Consider the following 19,307-nt stretch of genomic DNA (forward strand, 5'->3'; position numbering starts at 1 on the left):
GCTTATTTTTGCAGCGGTTGTGAGTTGCCAAGCAAGAAATCGGACTGAAGAGCGGGTAGAAGTGTTGTTAACTGGAGTTGTTCCTGGTCAAACAGCTATGACAGTATCAAGTCATGATCTGAAATCCACTGAAAAGGTTGGCCATACACAAGAAGTTCAAGTCACTAATGGTATAGTTAAACTTTGGTTTATTTATGTTTTTGTTAATTTTTATGTCTTTATAATTATACATTTAAAAATATAAAGAATATGCATTAGGTGTTAGCCTTCAAAAAATCATAGATGTCTTAGCAGAAGAAAAAAAGATGGATTGGTCTTTTTTTTTGGATCATTGATCCCATTTACTGCCACTGACCACCAATGAGGGTGGGGTAATGGTTATCTTTTACACCACTGACCACCAATGCAGAGGGTGTGGTGGGGTGGGGTGGGGAAGTTAACTTTTACTGCTGCTGACCATCAATGGGGAGGTTAACTTTCATGCCACTGACCACCAATATGGGAGGGATAAATTTCACTGCCACTGACTACCAATGCAGAGGGTTACTTTTCCCTTCCTCTGACCACCAATGTTCTGGGGATAATTTGTGGCTACATTTCACTGCCACAGCCCACCAGTGCAGGAGGTTAATAGTACTGACACCAATGTTGGGGTTATTATTACTGCCACGGACACAAATGCTCTTGTTAATGCTTGTGAATGTGAATGCTTCTTGTTAAGCTGCAAATAATTAAAATTTGATATTTTAAAATTCCATAACAAATTCCATGATAAAGGTATCAGTTTATTTTATAATTGTTTAAAGCTGCCCTTTTGTCAGTTTATACATATGTTCTAAATACAATAAACACAGCAAGTATACTTGTTATCTTAAGTTTAGGTAGACACAGAGAGTTACTTTGCTCACCTTTTCCTAATGTCTTACCTAATTCTTGTGTGTGAGATTTATAGACCCAAGTCCCGAGGTCACCACTCTTGCAACTGCCATTTCAAGGGAGTTGCATGCTTTCACTTGGATTTTTACTATATGATATGCTTGTCAAATTCAGAACTCCGGTTTACACTATTCAGATTATGTCTATGATGACAATTGTTTCTAAAGTAACTAGGAATTACCAACCAATTTCTATAATGGAAAATAAGTTAACCACTTCAGCCCCGGAAGGATTTACCCCCTTCCTGACCAAGCCCTTTTTTGCAATACGACACTGCGTCATTTTAACTGACAATTGCGCGGTCGTGCAACGTTGTACCCAAACAAAATTGATGTCCCGTTTCTCCCAGAAATAGATCTTTCTTTTGGTGGCATTTGATCACCTCTGCGGTTTTCTTTTTTTGCGCTAAAAAAATAAAAATGAGCGACAATTTAAAAAAAAAGCAATATTTTTTACTTTTTGCTATAATAAATATCCCCCAAAAATATATAAAACAATAAACAATAACAATAAACAACAAACAATACAAATTTCTTCCTCAATTTAGGCCAATATGTATTCTTCTACATATTTTTGGTAAAAAAAATGCAATAAGCGTATATTGATTGGTTTGCGCAGAAGTTATCGTGTTTACAAAATAGGGGATAGATTTATGGCATTTTTATTATTATTTTTTATTAGTAATGGTGGCAGTCTGCGATTTTTATCGTGACTGCAACATTGCAGCGCACAGATCGGACATTTTTGACACTATTTTGGGACCATTGGCATTTATACAGCGATCAGTGCTATAAAAATGCACTAATTACTGTGTAAGTATCACTGGCAGGAAAGGGGTTAAACACTATGTGGCGATCAAGAGGTTAAGTGTGTTCCCTGGATTTGTTCTAACTGTAGGGGGATGGGCTCACTAGAACATGACAGAGATCACTTCTCCTGATCACTGGAAGCAGTAGATCCCTGTCATGTTGCTAGGCAGAACTGGGAAATGCCTTGTTTACATAGGCATCTCCCCGTTCTTCCTCTCCATGCCATGATCGTAGGCCACCGGCGGAATCAAGTCCATGTGCACGCGCGCCCACAAGCCGCCCATGACGGAGTGACGTACGGGTATGTCGTTTTACGCACCCGTACCAATTTGCCTATGTATAATGTTGTAAGCCGGTCAGCAATTGGTTAAAGAGCTGCTTCTCATTTTATGTTTCATTCCCAGCATAGTTCAATTTTGTTTATATTTATCATATTTTGTACTAGAGTTAAATAAAGTTTTTTTATTTTAAGAGCTGTGTTCTATTTTCTAATCATTAGGCCGCGTACACACGGGCGGACTGTTCGTCCAACTTTATCCGCTGAACAGTGTTTCAGCGGACAGTCCGCTCGTGTGTGGGCTTCAGCGGACAGTTTCAGCGGACAGTCTGACGAACAAAGTTTTTCGGAATTTCCGTAAGACTGTCCGCTGAAACTTGGTTTGAGCGGACAGTCCGCTCGTGTGGCTTGTTCGGCAAACTAAGTCTCGCGCATGCTCAGAATGAATTTACACGGCGAAGGTTGCATTGCAGTGTATCGGACGCCGAATTTCTCGTCCCGTCGTACGTGCCGTTCACGTCATCGCGCAAGTTTTCAGCGGACTGTTCGTTCGTCGTGTGTGGTCAAGTCCATTCATGCTAATTTTGAACGGACTGTTTGTCAAACTGTTTGACGAACCTAGTTGGGCGGACAGTCCGCCCGTGTGTACGCGGCCTTAGTGGAGCCAAATTGATGTTCATTTTTGACCACAGTAATGTATAACATTTCTTTTGTTCCAAAATCAAAATGTTAAGAGCAAACAACATTTTTAACTATTTTCGAATGGCATTCGTCAGCTGTCAAATGTACTGAGAGTTTTCATACAAATGTTCATACAAATATGTTTGCATTTTATACCCAGCTTAAAGTGATTGTAAAGTCTTGTTTTTTTTTGCTTTAAAAATAACAAGCATGTTATACTTACCTGCTCTGTTGCAGTGGTTTTGCACAGAGCAGTCTGAATCCTCCTCTTCTCGGGACCCTCTTTGGCTCTTCTGGCCCCTCCATCCTGTTGAGTGCCCCCACAGCAAGCAGCTTACTATAGGGGCATCCGAGCCGAGTCACAGCTCCCTGTGTCCATTCAGACACGGAGCCCTGACCTGGCCCTGCCCCCTCTCTCCCTTGATTGGCTAGCTGACTCTGATTAATTGTTTCAGCCAATCAGGAAGGGAGAATCTTGGAAGGCTGAGACACTCGTGGACATCGCTGAGAGAGAGAGAGGCCTCAGTTAAGTATTAGGGGGGCTAAGGGGGACTGCTCCACACAGAAGGCTTTTTATCCAATATCTATCTATATATATATATATATATATATATATATATATATATATATATATATATAAATACATAGTATAGATTAAAAAAAAAACTTCTGCCTTGACAACCCCTTTAAGGGTTACATGGACAATGTTGGTGGAAGATAAAATCCATGCAAAATTATGGGAGCAGGGGTAGAGGGCTACTAACCAAAGAAAAATAATCAAACTAATATTTTTTTAAAGAAATATTATAAAGAAGATCTGTACCATGAGCTTTCTTTTAAAAAAATTGTTTGTTGGCAGATTCTGGCTTAGATATTTTAAGTTGATTACTAAAGCTAGATATGCTGTTCACGTTACAAATAAAGTTGCACTTTGAAAACGAAATTTGCATTCTGAAAGGAAATTATCCCCAGAACTTAGTGAATGTGGTGAAAATTCACTTTGCAAAAATACCCAATCACGTGCAAGAAAAAAACGAAAACATTTTTGCTTGTACGTTATAGAATGATTGACATCAGCAGAGCTTCTCCTCATTCACTAAGCTCTGGGGAAAATTCCCACACAAAGTGCAACTTCTCTTGCAATGTGAACCATCTATGTGCCCTTAGTAAATCAACCCCATTGATTTGGCTTAAGCACACTCGTTAGAAATCCCAATCTCCATACTGCTGTCATGACTCAGAAAGTACCAAAGTTATTGGATCAGCATGACAATCAGTGTGTTAACATTTTCAGAAGTAAAGGTCAGCAATGGCAGCCTCTATACTTCCATGGTATAGATTTTCATGATGAGTCCCCTAGTGACCAAAACTGGGTCCTGAAAAAAGACATGGTACATTTTCAAAATAAATCTGTGTATTCTATATGTAAAATTGCAAAACTAATGAAAACAAAAGAGCTATATTAATCTTACACTTATGCCCCGTACACACGAGCAGATTTTCCGTCGGAAAAAAACTTGGATGGTTTTCCGACGGAATTCCGCTCAAGTTTGGCTTGCATACACATGGTCACATAAAAGCTCTCTGAACTTTCGACCGTCAAGAATGCGGTGATGTACAACACTACGATGAGCAGAGAAAATTAAGGTCAATGATTCTGAGCATTCGTCAAATTGTTTCCGATCATGAGTAGGAATTTTGTGCGTCGGAATTTGTACAGACGATCGGATTTTCCGATCAGAACTTTTTCCAACCTAAAAATAGAGAGCCTGCTCTTTTGCTGGCTGAAATTCTTCCAGCAAAAGTCCGATTGAGCATACACACGGTTGAAATTTCTGACCAAAACCCACATCTGACTTTTGCTGGCAGAATATCTGATCGTGTGTATGGGGCTTTAAGGTACCGAAGTGCTACAGCACTATCAGCAAGCTGATGAGGACATATTACAAATCCATCAGCACTGTAAATGGGACAAATGATTTTCTTTAGGTTTGCTCCTAGAGCACTGTATGTTGGCAGCAAAGATAAATGGTGCAAAAATGGCTAGGAGCATAGCATCATATATTGCTTCTACACTGTTAGCCTGGAAGAGAAAATATAATATTCAGGGGTTCATTTAGTAGATGTACAGTTCATTACCAGAACACTGTCCAAGATAATGCTCTGTAGGAACTCCAGTTAAATGGACTTCTGCAACTAAATCCAATATGAAAATGCTTTCTACTTTAAAGTATAAATCTATTAGATTAGGCTCCATAATGTAGAAATAGTAGGGATTATACCTCTAAAATGTGTAATCCAATGTATATTCAGTGTACATATTCATTGTCATACACCCATTTGCTCAAGCAGTATCATCACTATGTTCAGTTTTACCCTATAAAGTGTAGATCCCTCATTTCAATTTCATAAAACGATTTCCAGATCCTATTAGTTCAAACATTGTTATACCTATTGTTACTCCCAAAACAGTATTAGTGTTATATTTTCATTCAGGGAAAGATTTTTGAATAGACTACCATTTCCACAATGTTAAGACTTTCACTGGTTGGGATGTAAAAGTATTTCTGCCTGGGGAGCCAAGGCAGCGGTTGTACTGAGTGAACAACAAAGCAGCGGTTGTACTGAGTGAACAACCAAGTAAATTCAGATTTCTAATTTTTATGACCCAGAGTCATTCAAAATAAGTTTGATTGCCTTGGGAAAGAAACACAGTATCTTACATTTACAGTTAGCTTTACTACTACTTTAGTAGGTCAGTAAGATTCTTACAGAATGTCTCAAACAAAATAAGATTTATAGTTAGGTAATCCAGAGGGAGTTTTTTTTTTTTTTTAAACTGTACATTGTTAACATTCATATACAGTGAGGGAAAAAATATTTGATCCCCTGCTGATGTTGTACATTTGCCCACTGACAAAGAAATGATCAGTCTATAATTTTAATGGTAGGTTTATTTGAGAGAGACAAAAAAAAATCCAGGAAAATGCATTTAAAAAAAAGTTAAAAATTTATTTGCATTTGAGTGAAATAAGTATTTGATCCCCCATCAATCAACAAGATTCCTGGCCCCCAGGTGTCTTCTATAAACGTAACAAGCTGAGATTGAGATTAGGAGCACTCTCTTAAAGGGAGTGCTCCTAATCTTAACTTGTTACCTGTATAAAAGACACCTATCCACAGAAGTAATTAATCAATCAGGTGCCAATCTCTCCACCATGGCCAAGACCAAGGAGCTGTCCAAGGGTGTCAGGGACATGATTGTAGACTTACACAAGGCTGGGATGGGCTGCAAGACCTTCACAAGCAGCTTGGTGAGAGGGTGGCAACAGTTGGTGTGATCATTTGCAAATGGAAGAAACATAAAATAACTGTCAATCTCTCTTGGTCTGGGGCTCCATGCAAGATCTCACCTCGTGGAGTTTCACTGATCATAAGAATGTTGAGGAATCAGCCTAGAACTACACAGGAGAATCTTGTCAATGATCTCAAGGCAGCTGGGACCATAGTTACCAAGAAGACCATTGTTAACATACTACGCCATGAAGGACCTAAATCCTGCAGCACCCGCAAGGTTCACCTGCTCAAGAAGCACATGTACAGGCCTGTCTGAAGTTTGCTAATGAACATCTGAATGATTCAGAGGAGAACAGGGTGAAAGTGTTGTGGTCAGATGAGACCAAAATCTAGCTCTTTGGCATAAACTCAACTCACCATGTTTGGAGGGGGAGGAATGATGACTATGACCCCAAGAACACCATTTTTTTCCCTCTCTGTAGTAAGGAATATTTTACAAAAAAATGTTGATGGCACCATAATTCATAGCGTTAACTGTTATAGGTAATGTCTTATTCCCATAATGGTTCTAGTACCCTAATTATGAACAGTGACTGAGAGAAAGTAAAATGTATTTTGGGCAGTGGGTTGTGGGACATTTTGATTGTATGTGGTCTAGGACATAATTGAAACAATAGGAAGATGAAATTGAAACTTATCTAATAAGTCTGTTTCAATAAATACTTTTATTTTGGATACATAGTATCAGTAAGATGGTGAGAATACAACTCTAAGACCCCATTCACACCTGAGCGTTTTGTAGCCCTACGCCTGAAGCTACAAAACGCTGGAGGGGAAAAAATACATTATTCTCAATGGAGATGGTTCACATCTCCACTCCAAGTCGCCTGAAGCCCTACGCCTGAAGCTCAAACAAGTTCCGGACCCTTTTTTGTCGCGCGAATCGGGCTGATTTGGGCGTTTTCATTCCCATAGAAACTAATGGAAACGCTCGATTCGAGCGTTTAGCGCGACAACGAGCGTTTCTATGGGCGTTTTGACGCTGTATCTGCAATGCTTAACATTGGTGACCTTTTGCCCTGCACAAATTCGCGACAAAACGCGGCAAAAAACGCAGCGAATCGCGGTAAAAAACGCCGCAAAAAACGCTTGAAAAAGCTACGCTCAGGTGTGAATGCAGCCTAACTGCTATTAATGAACAGACTCTTGTCTAATAACATAAATTCTTACAAACAGTTTTTGTTTGCCCCAAGAGAATCATTTCACTGTTCCTTTGATTCATATGCCAGTGTCTCAACAAACAGTGACAACTCTATGGGCCTATTAATTAGTGCCCTTTGGTATAAATTTGATTGTTGTTAGTGTGCCATCTCTGGTATGTCGTATTAATGTGCATCCTCATAGCATGTGGATTTTCATTGTAACTGCAGTTAATTACACTTGTAGCTTGAGGTTATATATTCAGAATACATTTCTACTTTATAATCCTGCAGCATAGTATTTTATTTAAACAAGCCTCCTTCGTTCTATCTGCACACTAAAAAGAAAACATTCTATGGGTTTTGGAGCTTTTTGATGCCACTGCAATAAAACTTGTTTGTGAATTCTAGTGTTTAAATGAAGAGGCAGGTATTGATTTGGAACATGACATTCTTTCAGGCTAAGAGACTAATAATGGAATGCTCTGACACATAAGAATCCAGACCTATTTGAAATTTTGACACATTCCATTATACAGTTGGTGGCATTATAATAGCATTATTAATATATAAATTGGATGCCTGTCATAATATCATCTGTAGCATTGTCTTATAGTTGTTAGTTACCATTTCAACATGTCTAATAAAATTTGCTGCACCACATGGGAATGTTGTATATAATAACACATGTGCTCTGTGTAATTGGAAATTTTCCAGCTTAAAAATGTGGGGAATTCATTCTAAAGTATATAAATTCAAACAGGCACATCTGAAGTTTCATAGTTAATCCATTAAGCTAACAATAAAACGTTAAGATGCTCGTGTCAGACAGCATTGGTTCAATAAACAAAGTCAACATCTTTCAATGAAGAGGAATGTGGAAAATTATCATGTGGGTAAAAGACATGATACAGTTATTAAGTTCAGTATAATAAAGGATTAAAGTGGTTGTAAACCCTTACAAACCACTTTGACCTACAGGTAAGCCTAGATTAAGGCTTACCTGTAGGTCCAAGAAATATCTCCTAAACCTATACGGTTTAAGAGATATTTACCTGAAGACAGCCACTGCTGTCTACGGTGCATGCGCCGGCACACAGGCGCACTGGGTAAGCCGCAGATAGCGGCGATATGCCACGAGTGACGGCTCCCGTGCGCATGTGCGGGAGTGACGTCATCGCTGCTCCAGCGAATCACAGCGCCAGAGCAGCGAGACCCACGGAGACCCACCAAGAAGATGGACGCTCGGAACTACAGGGGACAGCGGTGACTTCGCTGGCTCCTGTGTCAGGTAAGTGACACATAATGGACTACTATGCCATGCATAGTAGTCCATTATGCTTTACCTTTGCAGGGAATCAAAGAGGTAGTAAACCCATTAGGGTTTACTTCCTCTTTAAAAATGTCTGCATATAATCGAGGCTTTTTTATGAAAATTTGAGAAAAATAAAAAAGTTCCTTTGTTTCCTTTAAATCCCAATCATGTATGTTAAGCTGCACATTAAATAGATTCTCACTGTCTACTTTTTTCTTTTCTTTTCTTCTGTCGCATATGTATGCAAAATTTCCATGAACCAGATATCAGAAAAATCAGCAAAGCTGAAACACCATTTCATAATTCCCACTCCAAACACCCTAAGCAATTGTGAGCCACTTTGATTCTATACATGGGTTCTGATGAACTTAAGACCTTCAGTCACATCCAAAGGACAGGCTAGGCCATGTTTCCTCTGGTCCAGCTGTTACCGTGTACCTCCACCATCACAGGAGTGAGCTCTCAAATGTTGTGCTCAAAGCTGTTGCGTCAAAGCTGCTGATGCATATAAGGGGAATTGAAACAGTTAACGTGCTTGCTCTTGTGATAAGTGAGAGGAACAGTAACAGCTGGGCAAGTCTTAGCAATGTCCTAGCAACAAGGCAGGATGGGGAGAGGCAATCTCTGGGAGTTTTTCACTCAGGCTTCATAAGGTATGTATATGAGCTACATCTATAGCAAGAGCATTGTTCAACTTTGGTTAAAGCTGCACAGTTTTTTTTTTAATCTACAGATGCCACTTATCTGCATTGGCAGTTTTTTGGTAAATGTGAACTATGTCTTTAACCACTTCCCAACCGGCGCACGACGATGTACGTCGGCAGAATGGCACGGACAGGCATATGGGCGTACAGGTATGTCCCTTTAAGAAAGCCGCCATGCCATCGCATGCGCGCCAGTCGGGACCCATGGGTCCCGTGGACTCGATCGCCGTAGGGATACCCGCAATCATCTCACGGGGAGGCTGAACAGGGAGATGCGGAAGTAAACAGCATCTCCCCGTTCTGCCTAGCAACAAGTGTCACTGATCTCTGCTCCCTGTGATTGGAGCAGAGATCAGTGTTCACTAACACACAGCCACACCCCCCCACAGTTAGTAACACGCCCCTAGGACACACTTAACCCCTACACTTCCACCCCCTGGTTAACTCCTTCACTGCCAGTGTCATTTAAACAGGAATCAGTGCATTTGTATAGCACTGATTGCTGTATAAATGACAATGGTCCCAAAAATGTGTCAAAAATGTCCGATGTGTCCGCCATAATGTCACAGCCACAATAAAAATCGCTGATTGCCGCCATTACTAGTAAAAAAAAATATTAATAAAAATGCCATACAACTATCCCCTATTTTGTAAACGCTATAAATTTTGCACAAACCAATCAATAATCGCTTATTGTGATTTTTTTTACCAAAAATATGTAGAAGAATACGTATCAGCCTAAACCGAGGGAAAAAAATGTTTTTTTTTATATATTTTTGGGGATATTTACTATAGTAAAAAGTAAAAAATATTTTTTTTAAAAATTGTTGCTTTTTTTGTTTATAGCGCAAAAAATAAAAACTGCAGGGGTGATCAAATACCACCAAAAGAGAGCTCTATTTGTGGGAAAAAAAGGACGTCAATTTTGTTTGGGAGCCACGTCGCATAACCGCGTAATTGTCAGTTAAAGTGACCCAGTGCCGAATCACAAAAAGTGGTCTGGTCTTAAATCAGAAAAATGTTCCAGTCTTAAAGTGGTTAAGCTCTTTACTATATTGGGGGTCAGCAGGGAAGAGCAAAAAAAAAATCCCAAGAATGTATACAAACAGTAAAAAAGGGAGGACAGACCATATTGGCCCCATAAAGAATGAGGAAGGACATCTGGTTACAAAGGATGGGTAGATGGCAAAGGTATTGAATTATTCTTCTCCATAGTCTTAACGAGGGAATCTGGGGGCTTCAGTAATCAAAACTGCAGTGTTTGTCTTCATGACACATCACAGGAAGAACCCTCATGGCTAACAGAGGACAGAATTAGAAACTTAACATTAATAAATCACCGGGACCAGATGGCTTGCACCCGAGGGTACTTGGGGAACTCGGTCAAGTAATTACCAGACCATTGTTCCTAATTTTTACTGACAATCTACTGACTGGAATGGTACCAGTTGATTGGCACCAATATTTAAAAAGGACCAAAATACATCTCTAGGAATTAGACCAGTTAGCCTAACATCAATAGTATGCAAGCCCTTGGAGGGGATAATAAGGGGCTATATACAAGATTTTAGTAACGGAAATTGTATGATTAGCATTAATCAGCATGGATTCATGAAGAATTGTTCTTGCCAAACCAATATATTAACCTTCTATGAGGAGGTGAGCTGTCATCTAGATAAAGGAAGGCCCATAGACATGGTGTATCTGGATTTTGCAAAAGCATTTGACACAGTTCTCCATAAACATTTACTGTACAAGTAACATCCGTTGGCAAGGACCATAGGGTGAGTACATGGATTGAAAACAGGCTACAAGGGCGAGTTCAGAGGGTGGGAAATACTCGGAATAGTCAGAGGTTCTGTGCTGGGAACAATCCTGTTTAATTTGTTCATAAACAACCTCGAGGATGGGGTAAACAGCTCAATCTTTGTATTTGCGGATGACACTAAGCTAAGCAGGGCAATAACTTCTCCGCAGGATGGGGAAACCATGCAAGAAGATCTGAACAAATTCGTGGGGTGGGAAACTACATGGCAAATGAGGTTTAATGTAAAAAAAAATTAAAAATAATGCATTTGGGTTGCAAAAATATGAATGTAATCTACTCACTAGGGGGTGAACCTCTGGGGGAATCTAGAATGGAAAAGGACCTGGAGGTTCTAGTAAATGATAGGCTCAGCAATGGCATGCAATGGTTGCTACTGCTAACAAAGCAAACAGAATATTGGCATGCATTAAAAAAGGGATTAACTCCAGGGATAAAGCAATAATTTCCCCACTCTACAAGACTCTGGTCCGGCTGCACCTAGAGTATGTTGTCCAGTTCTGGGTACCAGTCCTGAGGAAGAATGTACTGGAAATGGAGCGAGTAAAAAGAATGGCAATAATGCTAATAAAGGGTCTGGAGGATATTATTTATGAAGAAAGGTTGCAAGCACTGAACTTATTCTCTCTGGAGAAGAGGCGCTTGAGAGGGGATATGGATGAGGATGTGCAATTCCCTTCCACAGGCAGTGGTTTTAGTGAGGGGCATTGATAGTTTCAAAAAACTATTAGATAAGCACCTAAACTACCACAACATACAGGGATATACAATGTAATACTGACATATAATCACACACATACTGTAGGTTGGACTTGTGTCTTTTTTCAACCTCACCTACTATGTAACTATGTAACTTTTGAAATACTTTCAAATACCTTTTTCCCCTGTCTTTTTTTTTTTCTTGAGCGTTGAGAGTTATTGCCACAGGCCCAGGCCTGCATACACACTGCTTTATTTACATTTAGCTCATCTACATTTTCCCCTGCTACAGTACAGTGAAGATAAGCTATGTGCTTGATCCATTACTTCATTACCAGGAGCAATAAATATTGAATTATATACTCCATGGTCCTCATGTAGTCACTGCATATCCACATTACAAGCTGCTGGAAGAAGCCAGCATCTGCATAGATTTTCTAAGGGCGACCATACATGGATGGAAATCTGGCTGGTTCAGCAGACCTAGCGATCAACTTCTATACAAACAGCCTGTCAGGTTTTTTACAAGCGATTAGTGCTGCCAACTTTACCCGTCAGCATGGATCAGTGTATTCTGATGGCGGGGAACTCTCCCTGCTGTCAGAATGCAATACCCTTTTTTAGGATTTCTGGAGAAAGAGTTAGGAAAAGAACTGGTTTGGTTAAAGCTTATTAAAGCAATGGGACCTGATGGTATTCATCCCAGAGTTCTAAGAGCACTTTGAGGTATAGTTGTTGGACCATTAATGGATCTTTATAATCAATCTCTTCTAACAGGAGAAGTTCCCCATGATTGGTGGACAGCTAATATTGCACCTACCCACAAGAAAGACAGCAAGTAGAAGCTGGCAATTACAGGCCAGTGAGTTTAACATCAGTCATATTCAAGTTAATGGACTCACTCCTGAAAAGAAGGATAATTGATCACCTAAAAATACACAAAGCAGCATTGCTTTATTCAGGACAGATTATTCTAATTACATCTTTTTCCAATGTTTTGGACCAGGGTGATGCTGCAGACATAGCATATCTTATTTCAGCAAGGCATTTGATACCAGAGCGTGGTTGTAAATTGGGTTCACTCAGAACAGAGACCAGTCACTAGTAGTACCACAAGGCACTCTGTACTAGGTCCTGTTTTATTTAGTCTATATGTAAGTGATATAACTAAAGGTTTGTTGGGCAAGGTATGTCTTTTTGCTGATGACACAAAGGTGCGTAATAGGGTTTACATCCCTGGAGGTGCCTGTAACATGGAACATGATTTGGCATTGCTGGAAGATTGGTCAAAGCAGTGGAAACTGCAGTTCAATGTTCATTATTATGTAAAATAATGCACCCAGGAAAAAGAATCTCTTGAGAAAGTACAACATTGGGGGTACAATGTTGGCCAGCACTACAGAGGAAAAACATTTTGGGGTACTTGGGGTATATTTTGGGGACAACGACAAATGAGAAGACCGGGCCAACGCTAGTAAAAGAGCTGGAAGAAGATAGTGGAGGCCTGGCAGAAAAACTGAAGAGCGGGACAAGACCCCCAAAGTCGCAAGAAGACCCCCCGGATGGTGACGACGACGAAGAAGAAAGCCGGGCTCCTTCGCTAGCAAAAGAGCGGCAAAAGAGCAGAAGATAGCTAAGAAGGACCCCGACGAGAAGACCCCTGAAGTCAGAAGAGGACCCCCGGAGCTGTCTAATAAACTACTTTAAAAACCTGTGTTGTGTTTTTTTTATTGACACTTTTTCCCCCAGGAGAATGGGTAGGGGTACATCGTACCCCATACTCATTCACATAGGGTGGGGGGCTGGAATCTGGGGGCCCCCTTATTAAAGGGGGCTCCTGGATTCCGATAAGCCCCCTGCCCGCAGACCCCAACAACCAACGGCCAGGGTTGTCGGGAAGAGGCCCTTGTCCTCATCAACATGGGGACAAGGTGCTTTGGGGTGCGGGGGCCGCAGGACCCCCTTTCCCAAAGCATCTACCCCCCCATGTTGAGGGAATGCGGCCTGGTACGGTTCGGGGGGGGGCGCTCGCTCATCCCCATCCCCTTTCCTGACCGGCCGGGCTGCGCGCTCGGATAAGGGTCTGGTATGGACTTTGGGGGGACCCCCACACCGTTTTTTGTGGTGTAGGGGTTCCCCTTTAAATCCATACCAGGTGACGGGGCTAGCAATGTGTCAATCTCGCCGATGGAGGCAGTGACATTGACTTCCTTCGCTAGTCCCGTCTACCTGGAGTCACTCTAAAAATGAACAGACTTTACTCCGTGTGTGGGCAAGTCCATTCATTTGAAAAGTATGGCGGACTAACACACAGACAGGCGGATTGTCCGGTGGACCATTTTGAGTCAAGACTTCTTTCTAAGCCCTTGTACACACGGTCGGAGATTCCGACGAAATGTGTCCGATCGGACCGTTTTGTCGGATATTCCGACTGTGTATGGACTACATCGGACTGTTTCCGTCGGAGTATCCAACGGACCAAGTTTTCCAACTTGTTGGTAAAATTTTCCGACAAAATGCTCCGATCGGACATACTCCGATCATGTGTAGAGAATTCCGATCGGCCAAAGTGCCACGCATGCTCAGATCAAATTCCTACACCAAAGCTATTGGCTACTAGCGTGAACGTATTCCCGTTGTAACAAAATAACGTAATCACGTCGGATTTTCCGACAACTTTGTCTGACCGTGTGTATGGAACAGTTTCGGACAAAATCCGTCAGACAAAATCCAACGGATTTGGTTGTCGGAATCTCCGACCGTGTGTACAAGGGCTAAGTCCGCTGGACTTTTGGGAAGAAAAAGTCCACCAGAGCCCACACACAGGCGGATTGTCCAGCGGACTCTAGTCCGCCGGATAGTCCAATCATGTGTACGCGGCATAACAAGTAACAAGCCACCTGTCTAGGATTAAATATAGTAGAAACATATTGCTAAATATTTTCTATTCATTGTAACCAAATACCAAATACCATTAATTAGAGCCTTTCTTTTACTTCATATTGTGAATGTGAAGTATTAATTTATTTATTGGAGTATATATATCTATTTTGTTTATAGAGTTTCTGTCAAGTCATGACACAATTCATTATCATTGCCTATTATTTTCCTTGTGGTTTTTAATGTGAAGATGTTCCTAGCAATGCAGAGATATTCTGTTCAGAATCTCTGAAATTAAAAACATGGCATTAACATAAACACGATTATAAAGACTCCCTCAAGGAACACTTTTGTAAAGCATGTTATCTAATGCAGTTTTTATTTTCTTTCTTTTAATTCATTGTTTCTCATATATGTCATAAAGTTATGAACAATCCATTTTCCATCATATTATAATGTAAAAATGTGCATCTTCTTTTTCCTTTTTTTTATACTAAGGCCGCGTACACACGGGCGGACTGTTCGCCCAACTTTGTCCGCTGAACAGTGTTTGGGCGGACAGTCCGCTCGTGTGTGGGCTTTCAGCGGACAGTTTCAGCGGACAGTTGGACGGACAAGGTTTTTCGGAATTTCCGAAAAACTGTCCGCTGAAACCTTGTTTCAGCGAACAGCCCGCTCGTGTGTAGGCTTGTTCGTCAAACAAAGTTGCGCGCATGCTCAGAAAGGATTTTCACGCCGAAAGCTATAATGCAGTGTATAGGACGTCGTATTTTTCGTCCCGTCGTACGTGCTGTTCACGTCATCGCGCACGGTTTCAGCAAACTGTTCGTTCGTCGTGTGTGGGCATGTCCGTCCATGCTAATTTTGAGCGGACTGTTTGCTGAAACTGTTGGACGGACAAAGTTGGGCGAACAGTCCGCGCGTGTGTACGCGGCCTTAGAGATATTAAACCCAAAACCAAAAATTCAACATATAGCAGCTTACCAGTCATTAGATGTGTTGGCTGCATTTGTTTTTATTTAGGCTTTTGTCTCTTTGCTTTCAATTGGTTAATGTATGCCCTGCCTAACTAATTGAGGCCAAACTCCATTTTCACACTTTTTAGGACATTGCAGTTTTTTTTTTCCTTTTGTGATAAAGGTTTTATATAATAAATAAAAGTTGATTATTGTAAGCACCCCTGTCAGTGGTAAATGTTTTTTCTCAACTCTCTAACTGCTACATCTGCAGGACAGCTTGTTCTGTTAAAATACAACATACTTACTGGTCAGATCGCCAGGTGAAAATAAAATAATTAAAGCCTAAAAAAAGAAAACAAATGCAGCCATCCCATCGAAGAATTGGTAAGCTGCAATAAAATAAGTGTTTGCATTTTGGATTTGATACCACTTTAAAATGTATCTGTACTCTGCATTATTGGTCACTCTGCATTATTGGTCGTTCTACATTATTGGTCACTCTGCATTATTGGCAATGGTCAGGTGTCATTTATAGCAGTTGTCAGGCTCCGTATATGGAAATGATCAGTCTGCATTTATGGCACTGGTCAGGCTGCATTTCATGGGCACTGGAAAATATTTTAGTACACCATTTGGTTCAGAATATTTTTTTTTCTTCTTTTCCTCCTCTAAAACCTAGGTCTTATGGTCAGGTGCATCTTATGGGGCAAAAAATACAGTACTTATGTTACATTGTGCCATAATCACATTTGATGTACATTCTAATTGATTTTTGAATCCAGGATAGTATGTGGAAAAAAGTAAAATTCATGTTTATTTTAATAGTGGGATGTTTCTGATGTGGCTAAAATAAATGTCCTTATAAAAAAAAAATGCTATAATAGAGAAAATTTATTAATTTATTTATTGTACTGAAGCTGCCAGCTATCTAGCCATTGATCTTGGTTTTCTTCAGGTTTCAGCACTACGGAAGAATTTGTGTATGAAATTAGGTATGAATCTGAAGAATCAAGATCCCAGCTAGAACCATCTGTGGGAATTGAACTTGTTAGGAAAGAGCGCGATACACCATCTGGGATTGTCACTTTAATTTTCAACATCATTTTTGCACCCAACAAGTCAATGAGGTAAAGTGTTACATATGTAGTATTTTATTGTGAAACTAATAGCTGATCTTGTAATAAGCCAGCAAATATGGACTTTGCAGTATTCATTTTAATTAGTGCCATGTAAAACACTTGTACAAAATGAAATGAGGATAAATGAAATCATTTGGTTACTTTTCAGTAGATGAACTAGCTAAATATTCCCTCTCACCTTGCACTGCTCAATGAAAGAAATGCAATGAACATGGTAAAAAAGCTAAACTTTGATATAGTATATGTTCAATGCAGTGTTAACAAATAAATTGCAAGTGTTTTAATGTTCTTATTTTCCATACACCAAACCACTGCTTTTTCACATTTCTGTACTATTTCTATTTTCTCATCTAATACTAAAATCTTTGCTGAAAATTTAGGTAAGGTGTTATATACAATTCGTGAAAATGAGATGACATTTACCCAACCTGACAGTTTCCTCATGCCTGCTGTGATGGCTCATGGTTCGGAACTCTTGGGAGAATGGGAGAACTTTGACTGGCTGGTTTAGAAAATTAAACTGGCTGACTGTTTTTCTTCCCTGAAATAAGCAGCAAGGGTCATGTCAAGCTGTATGACCCTTTTAACACTGGGGCACATCTCAAGCCACCCCAGTATGAAAGCCTGAGTGCTTTCACACTGGGACGGTGCACTTGCAGGAATGGGGAAAAAAGTCCTTCAAGCAGCATCTTTGGGGCAGTGGGGGAGCTGTGTATACACTGCGATTAATGGCCACCAAATTTAATGGGCACCGATGCAGAAGTGCCTGAAAAGTGCTTCGGCAGCACCGCAATTAACCCTTTCTTCAGCAGCTAGTGGGTGTTAAAAAAGCCCCACTAACGACCTAAAAGTGCCGCTATAGCAGCGGTAAAGTCCTGCTAAAACTAGCTGCACTTTACCGCTAACGGACCTGTCGCCCCAGTGTGGAAGGGAGTCTAACTGCTCCACCACCCCCATTGATGTAAACTTGTGATATATTTAGAGCTGAACTTTTTTCTGCTGAGTTTTTCCTTCAGGTTTACCAAAAACCATGTAGTGCAAGGGCCTGCCTGATTGCATACAAATTGAAACTCCTAAGGTTTGACCTCATATTATATGGTTTTGGTAAATCTAAAGGAAAAACTCAGCAGAAAAACTGATGGTGTGTATGGGGCTTAAGTCTTCTGTCACACTGAATCAGACTTTGAAATGTCAAAGTCGCATGTCAATGCAACTTCTGGTGTGACTTTAACCACTTCGATACAGGGCATACACCTTCCTACCCAGACTAATCTTCATCTTTTAGCGCTCTCACATTTTGAATGACAATTGCAAGGTTGTTCAACGCTGTACCCAAACAAATTTTTCATCATTCTTTTCCCCACAAATATAGCTTTCTTTTGGTGGTATGCCCTACAAATAAAATAAAATAAAAAAAGGATTTTTTCATTTGTGTTAAAAAAAAAAACCTTGTAAATAAGTAAGTTTTCTCCTTCATTGATGGGCACTAATGAGGCAGTACTGATTGGCACTGATGATGAGGCACTTATATGCAGCACTGATAGGCACTGATAGATGACACTGATGAACAGCGCTGATGGGCACTGATGGTGGCACAGATATACAGCACTGATGGGAAGTGATGGGCACTGATAGATGGCATTGATGGGCACTCATAAGTGGCACTGGAGGACACTTATAGGCAGCACTGGTGGGCAGCACTGATAGATGGCACTGATAGGCAGCACTGATCAGGAGGCACTGGCAGGCAACACTGATGGGCACAGAGTGGCATCCCTAATGGGCACTGATTGGCATCCCTGGTGGGCTTACCTGGTGGTCATGAGTGGGCTTCCCTGGTGGCCATGGGTGGGCATCCTGGGGGGGCTGCACTGATAATCAGTGCAGACCCCCCATCAGGAGAGCAGCGGATCGGCTCTCCTCTACTCACGCCTGTCAGTGCAGCTTTTCCTGTTTACACTGTGATCGGTTGTGATTGGACACATCTGGTCACCTGGTAAAGAGCCTATATCATAGTCTCTTTACCTTGATCGGAGATGCGGTGTGTCAGACAATTTGGACATTTTCACTTAGGGGTGTATTCACTTTTGTTGCCAGTGGTTTAAACATTAATGGCTGTGTTGAGTTGAGGGGACAGCAAATTTACACTGTTATACAAGCTGTACTCAATACTTTACATTGTATCAAAGTGTAATTTCTTCAGTGTTGTCACATGAAAAGATATAATAAAATATTTACAAAAATGTGAGGTATGTACTCACTTTTGTGAGATACTGTATGATGCCCAATCAGGATAACAAAACCACTTTCTGGCCATCATTCTGTTATATGGCGGGTGGGAAGTGGTTAAAGACATCTGTGTGACTTCATACACAGATATCTATGCAAGTCACACCTGAACTTGCAAAAAGTAGGGCAGGGATAACTTTCAAAGTTGGTGCGACTCCGATGGAGTTGGAGTTGCACCGATTTTACCTCTTCCATTGCGGACCAAAGGGTGTGACTTATCATGCAATTTGAAACTATCAAATCACATGAGAAGTCACATCAGTGTGACTGGGCGCTAAAGCCCAAATCTATCCCCAAA

The 19,307-nt window shown here is 40.7% G+C and overlaps 1 protein-coding gene across 2 annotated transcripts in view; it reads left to right on the forward strand.

Annotated features, from left to right (window-relative positions):
* The window catches only part of CFAP47 (cilia and flagella associated protein 47), a 681,345-nt gene that overhangs the window by 627,899 nt on the left and 34,139 nt on the right, over positions 1-19,307 (forward strand). For both annotated transcript variants that reach the window (XM_077482554.1, XM_077482555.1), the window contains exons 61-62: positions 15-170; positions 16,537-16,708. In XM_077482554.1, coding sequence (XP_077338680.1) covers positions 15-170; positions 16,537-16,708 — 328 coding nt within the window. The remainder of the gene's footprint in view (positions 1-14; positions 171-16,536; positions 16,709-19,307) is intronic.

This window comes from Lithobates pipiens, unplaced genomic scaffold (assembly GCF_037356315.1).
Source record: "Lithobates pipiens isolate NorthernLeopardFrog02 unplaced genomic scaffold, aLitPip1_a1.2 Scaffold_16, whole genome shotgun sequence".
NCBI classification, from domain to species: Eukaryota; Metazoa; Chordata; class Amphibia; order Anura; family Ranidae; genus Lithobates; species Lithobates pipiens.